The following is a 14,822-nucleotide window of genomic DNA, read 5'->3' on the forward strand; positions in this document are numbered from 1 at the left end:
GACTACAAACAAACATCAGGCGGGACGACTTGTTGGCATGTGTTAAAATGTGTGAAGCAGCAGCAGCACTTCTTCAGTTTGTATTAGAGTATAAATCTGGATGTAGTCTCTCAGCAGAACCTCAGCAGCACCAGTGTGAGGTGAACGTGTGTTTGATTCCAAAATAGAAAACAGGAGCAGCAAAGTGTCACCCTGAGGAGAACTGAAAAATGTCAGCTCTGTTTAGGCTCCAAATACGAGCATGCAGCACATCTGCGTGCTCCCTGACTCTGCTGCTGCTGGATGAATAAAGATGTGAGCTATGGATCCAGTGATCTGTCTCCACAGAGTCATCTGAAGGTCACGCACACACCAAAAAGACTAACGAGCTTTCTGATCACCAGTTGCCCTCGACAATATGGAGTGTGAATCTACATATGCATACAAATACATATTAATAATAATCCACAGTTCAGTCGGGTTCATGGATCTCTGCATGTTTCCAGGAGCCAGACTTTGAAGTAGGAGGCATCAAACAGACACAAGTTCTCCCTGTGAGCTGCCAGCTGCTGCCTGTTAACCCGTCTGACTGGAGGTGCTGAGGTCTGCCAGTGTGTGTGTTTAGTTTACTGGAGTGTAAAGAGGCTGATGGCTGAGGCAAGCTCAGGACATGAAGAGCAGTTAAAGCGTGTTTTAATCTATTTGCAGGACATTGTCAACAACATATAGACCAAATTGTTCATCTTGTGGAAGACGTAACAATTGGGTTAATCTGAGTCCAGAACAATGGCTCCATCATGTCTGAATTTAAAGTCTGACCTCAGTTAGTCCAGAGTTACTGGTTCAGGAACACAAACTTTAAATTTAGGATTTTATTTTTATGCCTAAATCACTTTGATTCAAATGCAGAGGCAGACAGAAGTTGCTGCTATTATTGTGATAATCTATATATAAAATCACGTCATATCTGTTTCAGGAAAACAAAGATAAAGTGACAAAGCAGAAGATGGCGCACACGGAACCTCAGCTACTGTGGCAACTCAACCAGCAACAGGGTTCTCAAACTTCCTGTTGCCACTGTTAGATCAGACCCAGCCTGCTGTGTCTCCCAGCACACAGATTTGCCCCAACTAAATTAAAGCTGCAGCAGCTGCTACTGAAGGTCTCCCTTCTGAGCTTCTGCCCGCTCTCCTCTCAGCAAATCATCTCCTAGCTCTTAGTGTTTTTGGAGCACAGAACTTCTGAACTCCTCCTGTGCTCTCTCAGCACAGGAGGAACCACGAGTGATGTTAAGTGTATGGTGATAGGTTTAATATTAAGTCGAATCTGATACTTACATTTAGTAAAATGTTGATTAAATATGAATTTGACACATGGGCCGACCTTAAGGTGGTAAACACTGTGAAGAACTTTTCAACAGGAAAACTGTGTCAACTATTATATTTCAGATCAGCTCCAGTGCAATAATGTAGTTTAGCTGGAATTGTACTTACTGTAACTCAGCTTCTAAAAGAGTTCAGGGTTGTATCATGCAGTTAAGAATACAAAACAAGCATCCTGGAAAATACAGCGAATGCTGTAGCCTCTAAATTCAGCTCACTTTGCTTCACATGATCCAAATACTGAGCGCACTGGTTCAAAACTATAAAGTTCATCATCTTACTATAAAATGACGAAACCTCTGTGTGTGTGTGTGTTCCACGTTTTTCTCCTCACTGACTTGGTCAATCCATGTGAAATTTGGCACAGTGGTAGAGGGTCATGGGAGGATGCCAATGAAGCAATATTACATCAATTGGCCAAAGGGGGGCGCTATAGCAACCGACTGAAATGTCAAACTTTGAATGGGCATATCTCATGCCCTGTATGTCGTAGAGACATGAAACTTTGCACAGAGATGCCTCTCCTCATGAGGAACACATTTGCCTCAAGAATCCATAACTTCCGCTTATATAGATTTTCCGCCATTTTGAATTTTTTGAAAAACACTTCAAATGGATCTCTTCCTAGGAAGTTTGAGCGATCTGCATGAAACTGGGTGAACATAATCTAGGGACCAATATCTAAAGTTCCCTCTTGGCAAAAGTTGGAAAACTTACTAAAACTGAGCTTCTATAAGGCAATGAATATTGCGGAGGGCGTGACTCATCACATAAAGGTGTATAACATCTCAAGGGTTTCACCCATCACCACGCAACTTTGTAGGCATATGACCACACATAATCTGAGGGGACCCCTCCATTATTGACCCCATCAAACAAAATGGGGGCGCTAGAGAGCTCATTTCTTATCTAGGCCTAACCGCCATATGGATTTTTACTAAACTTGGTAGATATGTAGAACAGGACGCCTCAAGGTGACAGGAGAAATTTAACTCTAATTGGCAACTGGGTGGCGCTATAACAACAGAAAAATGCTTCAAAATGGCTAAAATGCGGCCGATCACTGTGGCTCCCCCTGTGGACCAATGTTGGTGTTTTTTTTTCTAATTTTTGGTATGACTAAGTCATGGTATGGTATGCTGTACTCAGTGTTTATGGACTAGTCTTAAATTATTGTTATGATATGAATGAAAGTTTAACTCAAGAATGTGAGAGGAGACGTCTCAGTCTGTATAGATTGGTCATTAATTCATTGTAGATTTCCAGGTTTTCCAGGATGTGTGAGAATCTTACTGTGTGTGAGAGATTTATCAGAAAGCCCAAACACATTAAATTGTGCGTGTGCGCGCGCACGTGTGTGTGTTCTCTACCTTGTAACCGCACTACGATGGGGATCTTGAGGTCCAGGTCTATCACAGCCATGATGATGCCTTGAGCGATGACGTCACACCTCATGATGCCTCCGAAGATGTTGACCAGGATGGCCTGAACCTGAGCCGACACAACATTAGCGTTAACCACCACAAAGCTATGCTATGATAACTAATAATAACTAACGTCATGGTGACGCAGACATCAGAGGAAGCATTAACCAGCCTGGAGGATCAGCAGCAGATGTGTTCTTACCTTCCTGTCAGAGGTGATGAGTTTGAAGGCCTCAGTCACCTGATGAGCCGTGGCTCCTCCTCCGACATCCAGGAAGTTGGCCGGCGTGCCACCGTGGAGTTTGATGATGTCCATGGTGGCCATGGCCAGACCTGCTCCGTTTACTAGAGAGGACAATAATCATTGGTTAGTTCAAAGTATAATACAAAAAGGGAGGAGCAGGAAAGTGTGTCTTAAAATTAAAAGATCCCAGAAATATTATACATTATTATTTGAGGCTGTACCTGACTCAGAATTATGTCAGTCGATTTGGATTGGCCGATCAATACAAATATTCAACTTTTCATTCCTTATTTTTTCCATATTTTAGTTTAAGAGTTTGAAGGGGGTTCAGCAGGATGTTCAGATTATGCAGTTTTATGATTTCATAACATTTGGCCTCATGCATAATGAAACCCTCGTACAAACAAACTTCACATTAAAAAGAGATTCAGGTAAAGAAGATGCATGAGGCCAAATGTTTCAGTTTTCCAAAAATAATAACAGCTATTTTCCCAGATGACGGGGCATCTGATTTTAAAATCATCCTCCTTAAAAATCCTGAAATGTTGCCTTTGCTTTGTGACATTTGCCGAGCACTGACCCAGACAACCGATGGTTCCATCCAGGCCGATGTAGTTGAGGTCAGCCTTGGCGGCCTGCCGGTCCCGAGGGTCCTCCTGGGTCCAGTCCTGCATGTCGAACACCTTCTTCTGGCGGTACGCTGCGTTGGAGTCAAAGTTGATCTTGGCGTCCATGCACATCACTGGTGACAGACAGACACAGGAGGTTTAGGGCTTTGGTGGCAGTTTTTAGTCTCTCTTTTTTAGGGGATTTATTGCTTAGTCTCTGAAAGGTTCCTGAAAAAGATGCTGTGTGTGTGTGTGTGTGTGTGTGTGTGTACCAATGCCAGAGGAGTCCTCCACCATGGGGTTGATCTCGACCATGGAGGCGTCGTACTTGATGAACAGATTGTACAGTTTGATCATGTTCTCCGCTGCCTCGTTCACCAGCCCCGACGGGAAGCCCATCTTCTTTGCTACCTGCAGCAACACAGAACATTTTATAATTATTAATAATGTCACTGAGCATCATGTTCACACTTTACAAAGATCGAGCAGGTTAGCTTACCTTAGGAAACAAGAACAGGAGGAGACAGCCGGCCTGGCTCTGTTCAAAGGGAACTAAATCCACCTATCAGCTCCTCTACAGTTCACTGATTAACATGTTTTATCTACACTGTGTAATCTGTATAAACTAAAGAGTAAACACCGTACCTTTAAAATACCATCACATCAAACTGATAATTATGCAGCACAGTTGATGGCTTGCAGCCACAGAGAAACTGCAGAGACCTTTCATTTCAGCATCTTTTATGTGTCACTCTCTCCTCTTTGTTGAGATTAAATACAAAATGGAGGTATAGTATTTTTTTGCATGAGTGCTGGCGTCACTCCCACAGAGCAAAGAAAAGAGTCGGTCGAGGCTGCAGCTCCTTTGCTGTGTAGAAATGTGAGGAAAAAAATAAGACTGGTCATTTCTGACGTCTGGAAACTTCAGTCAGTTACGTATGCTGCAATCTAGAGAAAAAGCGGATGATTAAAACTTGGTGTTGATACTCTACAGTAATAACAGGACTGCAGTGGTCGAGTCTGGTCTATAGATGTCTCTATCATATTTAACTTGATTCACACTTGTCTGGATGTGAACTGAAGTCTTTTCCAGTCTCGACCAGTTTGTTTCACCTGCCCAGAGACTCTGGGGAGGCTGTTTTTTTGTGGCAGTTCACGATAGAAACACAAAGATATTTAACATCACATGACTAGTTTACACTTTTGTTCACTGTTCTGTCATTTGCAATAGAAGTATTTTCCCTTTATACCCTGTCTACAGTTGTTTTCAGAGGGTCTACATGGCTCCTGTGGAAACGCTGACATCAGCTTATCGACTTGCTGAGAAATTAACTAAAACGCTGAGTTGCATTTAACATATTCAAGGACAAGACAATTAAATACATCATTAGCATTGTTATCGTTATAATTTTATCTGTCTCTCTCTGTTCTTGTTCTTTGTCTTTCCCTTCTCTTAATGCCTTTAACGACCCTTTCAAGACATTTCTAACCAAGTTTAAGACAGATTTTTGGACAAATCTTGTCCTTATTCAAGCATTTCAGAAGAGTAGTATCTCTGTATTCCTGTGCAGAGTCCGGTTTGACGTTGGAATTAGGTTATTAGTGAGTTAATCTACATTTTGTATATAGACAAAAAGACAGTATAATGTTCAGCGAGGTTTTAAGATGTGTAACATTAGAAATGTTGACTTTAATGCAGCAGAGATCCTGTACGATAAGTGATGCAAAATGAGAACTGTGCAACTTCTCAATTAATTTGCCTTTCTTGACACTGCACGTCCTTCAAAGCGACTATTGCTCATCACAGTATCGATGGTGAAACAATACATTGTGCAGCCCGAAGTTGGCACATATTAGAGCTACATTATGTCAACAGCTGACTTGCAGAAAATAAATTTACCGTTATGCTACAATACGTGACGGAAGATTGCTGTAACGATTAACGTCATTACAAACAACGAGATACCATGAGTGTTTTCCAAAACTTTCTATGATTTTTACTAATTCCTTGACTTTTCCATGACCGTGGGAAATGATTAGATCAATTCCCACCTCCAATATTTTCTGAATTATCTATCAGCATCAGAAAAACAATCAAACTGAAAGAGAACAAGCAGCTTCTTCTTGTTTCTCTAGAAACAGAAAACCTGCTGAAAACCTGAGGTCTGAAACCTGATGTTAGAAAAAAGTAAAAGGAGTGAACAAACATCAATGGACCTCCATCTACTTGGAGAGCGGTGCAATCAGCACCTCTTCTCTCTGTCAAATATATTGAGTGTCTGCTCTCACTATGACAACCAGCATATTCAATATCCAGAGCCCAAAGCAGCACAAAGCCCTGCCGGTGAGATCTGATGCAAAATTACACTCAAACACAAAGGAGACGAGAGGGAAAATGGACTGAAACTAGGAGACTGAACAGAGAGTGATATAGTACAACCAAGATTAAAGAAAAATATAACCAAAAATGTGTAAAAATAAACCTTAAAATTTGCTTCTAATAGACCAGTGACGACGTTAGAGAAGACAAACGTCTGCTCATGTCAAAAACTGAGCAAGACTGAAAATGTCAAATTCCCTGACAGCTTTTATTCCAGTTTTTGACCCCTGTTTCTGCAAATCTTGCATCCAAGCTTGAGTTGTGTGTTTTGTTTGTGTGTGTGTGTTACATGACTTGTTGTGATTTTCTGGTTCAAAGACATAATGACCAAAAAACCTGCAGGACTGTAAAACAATGTTTGTGAAGCAGTAAAAGGTCAGGTCACACTGTAGCGCGGGAAGTGATCCGAGACGATGCTCTGAAACTGAGTTCACTGGTTAACAAATAAAACTTTAACAGAAACAAGTATGTTTTGGGAGTTTTTTAGAGAGAATGTTTGGTGAACTTTGGAAATGACTTCAGATTGTATGAGGTGGTTTTTTGGCCACTTCAGGGCAGTGGAACCAAGCCAGCAACACAACTCTGATATATAAAGTGCCTTTATAAATCTGTTTGGTTATCATGTGAGCAAAAGTTTCAATGTCCAGCAACAACATTATGATTTATGAGCAGTCTTTGCGATTGTGTCCACCTGATAAATGTCAGTCCAATATTCTCTCTTTAAGCTCTGTTTTTGGTCTCCACCATCTCCTGAGGGAAATCTGTCTCTTTAGCTGCTAAGCTCCAATACGTCAGGCTTCTCTCATGCACTGTTTGTATGTTTTCCTATGAAAAGTAATGCACAAAATTTGTATATATCATACGTAATCATGAGCCAGTGTCACATGACCACTGAACGAACAGTAGTAAAAAAGGAAGCGGTCCCCTATGGACACACATAGGGGTGTTTGATGGGTTGCAAAACACAGGACTTTCCTCAGGAGACACATGTTTGGAACTGTGTGAACTTTGAGTCATTTCAAGGTAAGTCGTCACCATGTTTCCTTTCCTAAACCTAACCACAGTAACTTAAAGTTTGTTAGATCCATTTCCAGCAAGTCCTGGTTTCCTATTATTTTTTTGAGTCAGTCTATACGCCACCTGACCTGGCATCTAAGGAACCTTTAATTAGAGGCAGGTGTGCTGATGTGAGCGTGGTGCATGGGAGACGCCTCGGGGTTACAGTCTTTAACCGCTGCCCATTATGTTAATCTTTGCTTTTTACTGTTTGATGAGGTCGGTTAATACCCCACTGAACGTTTGTTTGGGGATTTTTGTTTTCACTTTCTTTTCTAAATGTGACAGTCAAGACAATCAATTCATAACGCCATCCTGCAACTCTCCAAACATCCTACAAACAAATCAACTCTTAAACCAACCGAAGCACCTGGATCATCAAACAGTGAGTACAATAAAACCAAAGACAGTGAGTTTATCATATCTCCTGTAATGTCGTCTATGGGCGACTATTTTGAAGCCACAACAAAGGTAATTACGTAACTTTATGTTAAGTATGAAACATCATTCGTTGGGCACTAATTTTGTGAGAAATCATACGAACCAATAGATGAGGATAAGATGACTGTTCATCAGCTGGTCTTTAACGGTGTCCGTCAGCTGTTTGCTGCTGTAGGTAGGGTACAGTGGCTGTTTCTTTTTTTTTTTAAGCGACGCTCTGAGAACAGTGAGAATGAACCAATACAATAAATGTGCAATAACACCAAAACAATGAGCTGAAAGAGCCTAAAATGCTCCTCGGCAGCAGGGATGTAATAATTCTCAAAATCGACAGGTCAGTTCAGATCTTGGTTTTTCCTACCTTGGGGGGTTGGGGGTTGCGGGTAATTGAGACAAAACTGACAAAAACACAGTATGTGGCGTGGTGCTCAATGTTGATGGCATGTGCAAAAAAAAAAAATCAACTGTGGGAAACAGTGTGAGAGCTCCACCTGGTAGCGTAGTGACAGCTCAACGGGTTCAAGGTGGCAATGGTTCGGGGAGGGGGTGTGCGAGACACCAGGAACGTACATGTTTGTGAAGCTGATCAAAAGGACATTATTTGTTCTGTGTGACAAAAGCTCAAACACTCAGACGCACTGTCATCTTTGTAAATAAAACATAACAATAGTCGCTTCATCCTCCACCGTCAAGGGTATATTTATGGATCATTTTAAACATCTGAGTGTTGTTCATAACCATCAGACTGGAAAATCAAAAGCAGGACGGTTATTTCAGAGCAGCTGCCTGAAAAATGCAGGTTGCTTTCTATGAAGTCCAGGAGACTGATTATAACTTTGCTAGTGTCCAAAAATAACATCTGCGAATTGTTGGACATCAAAACAAAATCATAAATCTTCAAGGATATCAAATATTTTTCTTTCTTTCTGAAAGAAACCAACAGGTAGGAGGACTGAAGCTTTTCTCCAGCCTGAGACTTGATTTGTCGGAGAGAAATTGGACCTGTACCTTGTTAAGAAAAGAGTTTCCCTCTGAGAAATAAGATGCAGCCCCTTGTGAGTTTTGGACATTGTCTCCGGCCGAGCAGCACAAACACAAACACACCCAGCATCCCTTCCTCCTCTGTTCGATTTCTCCTGCAGCCCAAACCACACAGTTGGAGCGTCTCCAGTGTGTTTTGTGACTTCCTCCATCTACTATTGATTGTACCTTGACAGCCTGTTCCATCTTAATGCCCTCCACAATGTCGATGGGCTCCTTCACAATGGCATCTGGATTTTCGGCGGCGACATCTTCGATATTCACGCCGCCCTGCGAACTGCCAATCAAGACAGGACCCTGTGGGACACAAGAGGGAGTGATGAGATTATGATTAGAAAAATCTGTGAAGTTTGAGTTTCAGATTTTAGTCTGTCATCTCACTCTGAAGATTAATTTCCATCCAATGAAGCAGACTCACTAATGAGTCTCACCACAAAAAGTGTAGTTTTACATAAAGCTGGACTTATTTTAGAGGCTGTAATTAACAATTATATCTATTATAGATTCATACATTTTTTGATTGTATAATTACCTAAAATAAATTAAATGATATGCCAGTTTTCTACCTCAAGATGACATCTCAAAATACTTGTTAATTTCAGTTAGTTTGAAAAGATGTTTGATTTTTAGTCAAATAAGACAAAGTAATGCAGCAAAACTTCGTATTCGTAGAACATGATGAATTTTTGGCATTTTAGCTTGGAAAAAGACTCAGTGACTTGACAATCAAAATAGGTAGGCACAAATCAAGAGGCGAAGGAATAAAACGACAGACATTGAAATCCCTCCTCCTGCAGCTCTGTCCTAAGCTCCTCCCACCAGACGACCAAGGGAGTGTGCATGCACTTCAAACAGTGACCCAGTGTTTAATATATTTCATTGTAGAGCTGGCCACAGTGCATTCACTCCCACTCTCTCTCTCTGTTTACCAGACCACAAATGAGACAAGAATTAGCTGCTAGCCACCCCATAGTTCGTCCACCTCACTCCCCGCTGCTGTGGACTGCTTCACCAGGAGGAGAGCAAGCAGCAGCTCAAGAGACAACCTTTTAATTGGCGGCTGCAGCGGCTTGAATTGGCCAATGCAAACCCCCCATTGCTGGGTGTCATAGTGGGCTGGTGGCCAGTGGCTGCACCTGGTCTAACCTGTGTAATGGCAGCAACAGAAAGTTTGCTGATCTGCAGGAGTCAGGGCTTTCGGGTTCATCTCCAGAGTTGTTTCCCGCTCTTCTCCCCAAGAGCTGGTTTGTAGTGGTGGGGAGTGAGGCGGAGGACACGCTGTGATTCGAGGCTCTAGCTAACGTTAGCTACATGAACATGAACTTGAAGCTGCAGCCGTGAGCCTTTGGGCTCCTGGTCACAGAATGCTGAACTATTAGCAACATTTTCTCTCCATCTCTGAAATGCTTTGCTGTAACTGACAAGTTTTATTTAGTTTTTTGTCAGACTCTCTTTTAGACTCTCTTTATGATCGTCTGTCTTCTGTTTTTGGGTTGCTTGGCAGTGTAGGCAGTTGTTGCCAACGCCAGAATAGCAACTTTCTCTGCAGGATTGTCCTCCATTGCGCATCTGTTTTTGTAGACCAACCAATAGGAACACCCTCTCTTTGAAATGATCAGTGATTGGGCAAAGTCTCCTGTCACAGGCTAGATTTTCTAAACCCTGAAAACAGAGAGAACAAGACTTTCCAGACTCATGTAGGGAAATATCTGTCTGTTTAGCTGCTGAATGCACCACTATGTTCAACAGCTAGTCTGTCACTACGCCGCTGCTTGTTGTCCCTGAAGTTTATGTTCCATTTTCACAGATAAATAACAGATAATTGTTCAAAACCATTTTGGCCCTTCCGTCACACGACCTCTGCACACTGACTATAACTTAAGCAGATGCGTGAGCACAACTATATGTTAAAATCCTTCCTGTTGAATACCTACTGATCTCAAAGGGAGGCACTTTACATCTCACACTCCATCTAATAAAAGGTTTGGTTCCACCTGAGGAGTTTCTTTTGTCTTTTCTCTGCTGTAGGAGTGAAGATTAAGAAGACAGATCTCTGGTGGGTATCATCATTATCTGTGGCATGTATAATGTATAATAATGATCCCATTATGTATGTGCTGAATTACTCTATTAATTTCTCCAAAATGAAGTGAACAGGGAAACTAACCCAGGTCTTTTTTTTGCCAAAAACCTGCAGACATCTGGGGCCATGTTCACAAAGTATCTCTCAGACTCATCCTCCACTGTACTTGCGATATTTTTTTCCAGTTGTCTGACAAGTAATCCCTGACTGACTTTGAAATCTGCCTTCATTGTTTCTGTCTTTCAGCATATTACTGTTTTTAGCAATAACATGTTTGTAAATTACTCTAAAAAATAAGATTAAGACCCGTATTTTTTTTAGCCTCAGTATGTTTTGTGAAATACATCCCCTAATTTTAGGATGTGGATTGAGAGGTGGGCTTCATTCAGGCAGCAGATAAATCCTTTAAAAGCACAAATCTGGTAACAAGAAGCTTAACATTTGTTTAATGTCTAATAGGAGGAATGGACTCATTTGAAATTGTTCATAGCTGCAGATTGTCCAACACTGTCCTGATGTGAGATGCAGGTTTCTACAAGGTTAATGAGTTACATGAACTTTAAAGTCTGTCAAATCACATCAGAGCATGTATTTAGCTGAATGAGGACACCTCTGCAGGATGCTGTCTCTGTCTCTAAAATATAAGCTAATTTGCATGTAACTTATATAAAACAGTGCCATGAGACCACTGCAGTCTGTGCTGAAAAAAGACCATTACCATTATTTTTAGGGCTGTGCTGCCACCTAGTGGTTTAATTCAGAACAACCAGCAAACACCTGTACAGGATGACGTCTTCCTTTTCAAAATGACTTGTGTGCATTAAATTACTGAGAGGACAATTTACGTATTCTTAATTTCGTTTTTATGATTATATTGTCTTCTGTACATCTTCGTCTGTTATTAGAGCCGTTTCAGCAGCAACAAAATTCAAACTGGGCCTTCAGCTACAGCAGCAATCACCACCTTCATCAAGATGTGGTGCTGGTTTTGGTTTTGCTCCTTGATAAGACTTCTTATCCTGAATGTTTTCATATTTTGCCTGATATTTAATACACTATTGTTTCTAAAACTGGGCCCAGTGAGAGACCCTGACCCGGGGAACCCACTGGTTGTTACTGTGTGGTTGTGGTTACTGTACTCAGTGTTAATGTAATTTGAAGCATTCTCTGCACAAGAACTTCCTTCGGGATAAATAAAGCTCTATTTAATTGAACTGAATTGAAGACACTGAACTACACAAAAAATGCAATGTAGTTAGATGATCAGAGCCGATCAGATCAGATTGATGGATGAGGGGAGCAGCTGTTTGTGAGTAAAAGCAAACGTAAGACCGAGCTCACTGATGGTTAAGTTTCATTTTCACTGCTTTTCTGCTGCTTCATCTGTGGAGCAAATAATAACTGAACGGTATATATATTCCAGCAGCCACCTGATAAACAGTCCAGCTCCAAAAATAGAAAATCTAAATGCGGCTTCAGATGTTTTAGTCGTGGCAGCCACAAATAAATGAATGTGTGGGAAACCCTGAGTCGTCTATTCATGAGAGGATTATAGGACAATGGGCCCCTGGGCACAGCTATGCAGAAGGCCCCATCACCTCTCCTACATGGACGCAAGACTTGGTGGTGTTTTTTTTATTGTATCTTTGTAGTCGTTATAACATATCTTTGTGGTTTCATGTATCTTTGAGGTAAAGTCCCGTACCCAGTCAGGTACCCGGTCAGTGACACTCTAAAAAAAAAGGTGATTCATGGGTGGTATTTTGTCTTTGTCAGGTTAAACAAAGAACATGCAGGTCAGATCAAGCATGCTGGATAATATATATATATATATTAGAATAAAACGAGAATAATAATAACTTAGTGTAATGGTTAACATTTTAGTCCTCTGACTGCTGACTCTGTGTGTTGGCTCCGTCTCTTGCGGCAGCTGGAACATGAGAGCCTCTTCAATCAGGTGCGTTACTGACGGACACGTTAACTGAGGAGATGTGCTGCTCAATATCATCAGAATAAGCAAAACATATCCATTTAAATAGTATTTTCTGAATCAACCCCGTTTTAAAATACATTATTTTAGTTTTGACATGTATGAAATGTCCCAAACTGATCACTTTAACCGTGCTGGCTTGCAGAATTATTCAAACAGTGCATGGTTATTATAGGATTTGCAGTTTTGGGGCGAGCTGTGGACCTAGTGCCGGTGGGTCAGGTTCAGCTGCACATATGACCAATTAAGTAGTTATACGTGCGGCCATATATAAATTTACTATTTCATATTTAAAAAGGAGACTTCCACATGTGCAATCGCTGTTTACTTTCATTCATTCATACAGAACAGCCATTGCAGTGAGCAACGTTTCTTTGCTAGAGACGTTTGTTACTAAAGAAAAATACTTTATTCAACTTCCTGTTTGTCTCCACGATCAACAATCTCCACCACCATCAGAAGCGTGTGGGAGACAGTTCAGACAGAGAGGCTTAAATCCAGCTTTAGACCTATCAGTATCTATATGTGTGTGTGTGTGTGTGTGTGTGTGTCTTCTCTCACCTGGAAGGACCTCTCCATGGTGATGGCGAAGTAATACTCTCTGCGTGGGTACCTGCGCTCGCAGATAAACACCTGGTTGCAGATGCGACCTGCCTCCCCGGTCTGCTTAGTGTACAGCTTTCGACCAATCATCTGGGAGGAAATGTCACGGGCCTCTTCTGGCCTGAGGAGGAGGAAAATGATTGTCAGAGGAGACGTCATGTATATTTCCTCCGCATCACATCTGATAAGTCAAATCTAAGAATATCACATAAAGCACAGATCTGAGTGACTCTTAAGAACTTCTGGTTCACAGTTAGCTACACTGAGGTTTCGGATTCGACACAGCCATCTGTTTTTTCCTTCCAAAGATCATTTTAATCTCCTCCTCCATGTTCTTGCAGCTTCTCTGCAGCTTGTTCCTGCCACACAGCTGACATCTGGCATGTAGGTGGCATTTTACAATGTCAGAGAGTCAACTGTGCCAATTAAAACTAATGCAACACTCTACAGATGCCTGCAGCACCTCAGCTATTCAGATGTGAAGTTAGAACTTTATTTCTGTGCGACATATCCTGGAAAGATGTTTCAAATTTGAAGAAGCCTGGAAAAAAAAAAAGATTTTGTGGATGATAGGAGCAAAAGCCTTGGATCACTGATGTGTCGTCATGCGTTCTACATAAAGAAAGATTTCGCTTAGGGGAGTTGTTCCTCAGTGATCTGATCTAAAGACAGAAGACCTTTTGTTCTGCACAGATATAAAAGCTCTCTGAGGTGAATTTATGGTGCCCAGCAGCGACCTGCAGCTAAGAGACAAACCACACAAAAGAACAAACAAAAAATCTGGGCGGGCTGCGTGAGGTAAAGCAGCAGATTATTTCTGTTGTTTTTGGCATTAGATTTGTGTTTGATGACAAAGACTGGGTTACTTACGAGTAGACGATCCTCACTCCTCCCTTCAGTCCGCCCTCAAATGTCCCCTTTCCTCTGCCACCAGCCAGAACCTGAGCTTTCACCACCAGGTCCTTTGAACCTGAAACACACACACATTAGTCCATGAATAAAACATTAACTGTGATACTGACAAAACAGAGACGACTCTGGTGATGACTTCTGCACCCCTAACCTCTATTTAACATCTCACCCTTTAACATCTCACACAGCTGAAACATTTCAGGCAGACGGACAGAAAATAAACTGACAAGTATTGTGATAATGCTAATAATAATCTTAAATGTGGACTGAACGTCTTTGGGTTTGGAGTGTTGACCAGACAAAACAATCTGAGGATGTCACTTTGGGCTTCAGGAAAACTGTGATAGTAAAGTAAGAAGTAGCTCTGTAATGTCTTTTTTATTGAGGCAATATAAATCTTTATTTTGTTATCACGGGGATGAGTCAGATCATTTAATCTCTTTTTTAAAATGACATTTATCTTTTTCTTTTTAACAGCCACTTCAGTTTTAATAAGTTAAAAGGCAGGAGTGATGATTTATTGTTAAAAAGACTTGTTAGATGTTTGACAGAAACCTGAAATGAAAGAATGAATCAGCAAACAGTTCTTTATTTCCACATCCAACATGATGATTCATTTGGAGTCTTTGTGTTTATGTCACCTGATGAATGTCTGTTTTGGTCTCCACCAACTCCTGAG

At 41.2% G+C, this 14,822-nt stretch overlaps 1 protein-coding gene across 1 annotated transcript in view; it reads right to left on the reverse strand.

The window, feature by feature from the left end:
* sucla2 (succinate-CoA ligase ADP-forming subunit beta) overlaps nt 1-14,822 on the reverse strand; it is a 30,112-nt gene that overhangs the window by 4,827 nt on the left and 10,463 nt on the right. Inside the window, exons 3-9 of the mRNA XM_033617479.2 lie at nt 14,102-14,201; nt 13,190-13,352; nt 8,724-8,852; nt 3,910-4,048; nt 3,610-3,771; nt 2,988-3,130; nt 2,732-2,852 (exon numbers count right to left, since the gene is read on the reverse strand). Of these exons, the coding sequence (XP_033473370.1) occupies nt 2,732-2,852; nt 2,988-3,130; nt 3,610-3,771; nt 3,910-4,048; nt 8,724-8,852; nt 13,190-13,352; nt 14,102-14,201 (957 nt within the window). The remainder of the gene's footprint in view (nt 1-2,731; nt 2,853-2,987; nt 3,131-3,609; nt 3,772-3,909; nt 4,049-8,723; nt 8,853-13,189; nt 13,353-14,101; nt 14,202-14,822) is intronic.

This window comes from Epinephelus lanceolatus, chromosome 14 (genome assembly GCF_041903045.1).
Source record: "Epinephelus lanceolatus isolate andai-2023 chromosome 14, ASM4190304v1, whole genome shotgun sequence".
Lineage (NCBI taxonomy): Eukaryota > Metazoa > Chordata > Actinopteri > Perciformes > Serranidae > Epinephelus > Epinephelus lanceolatus.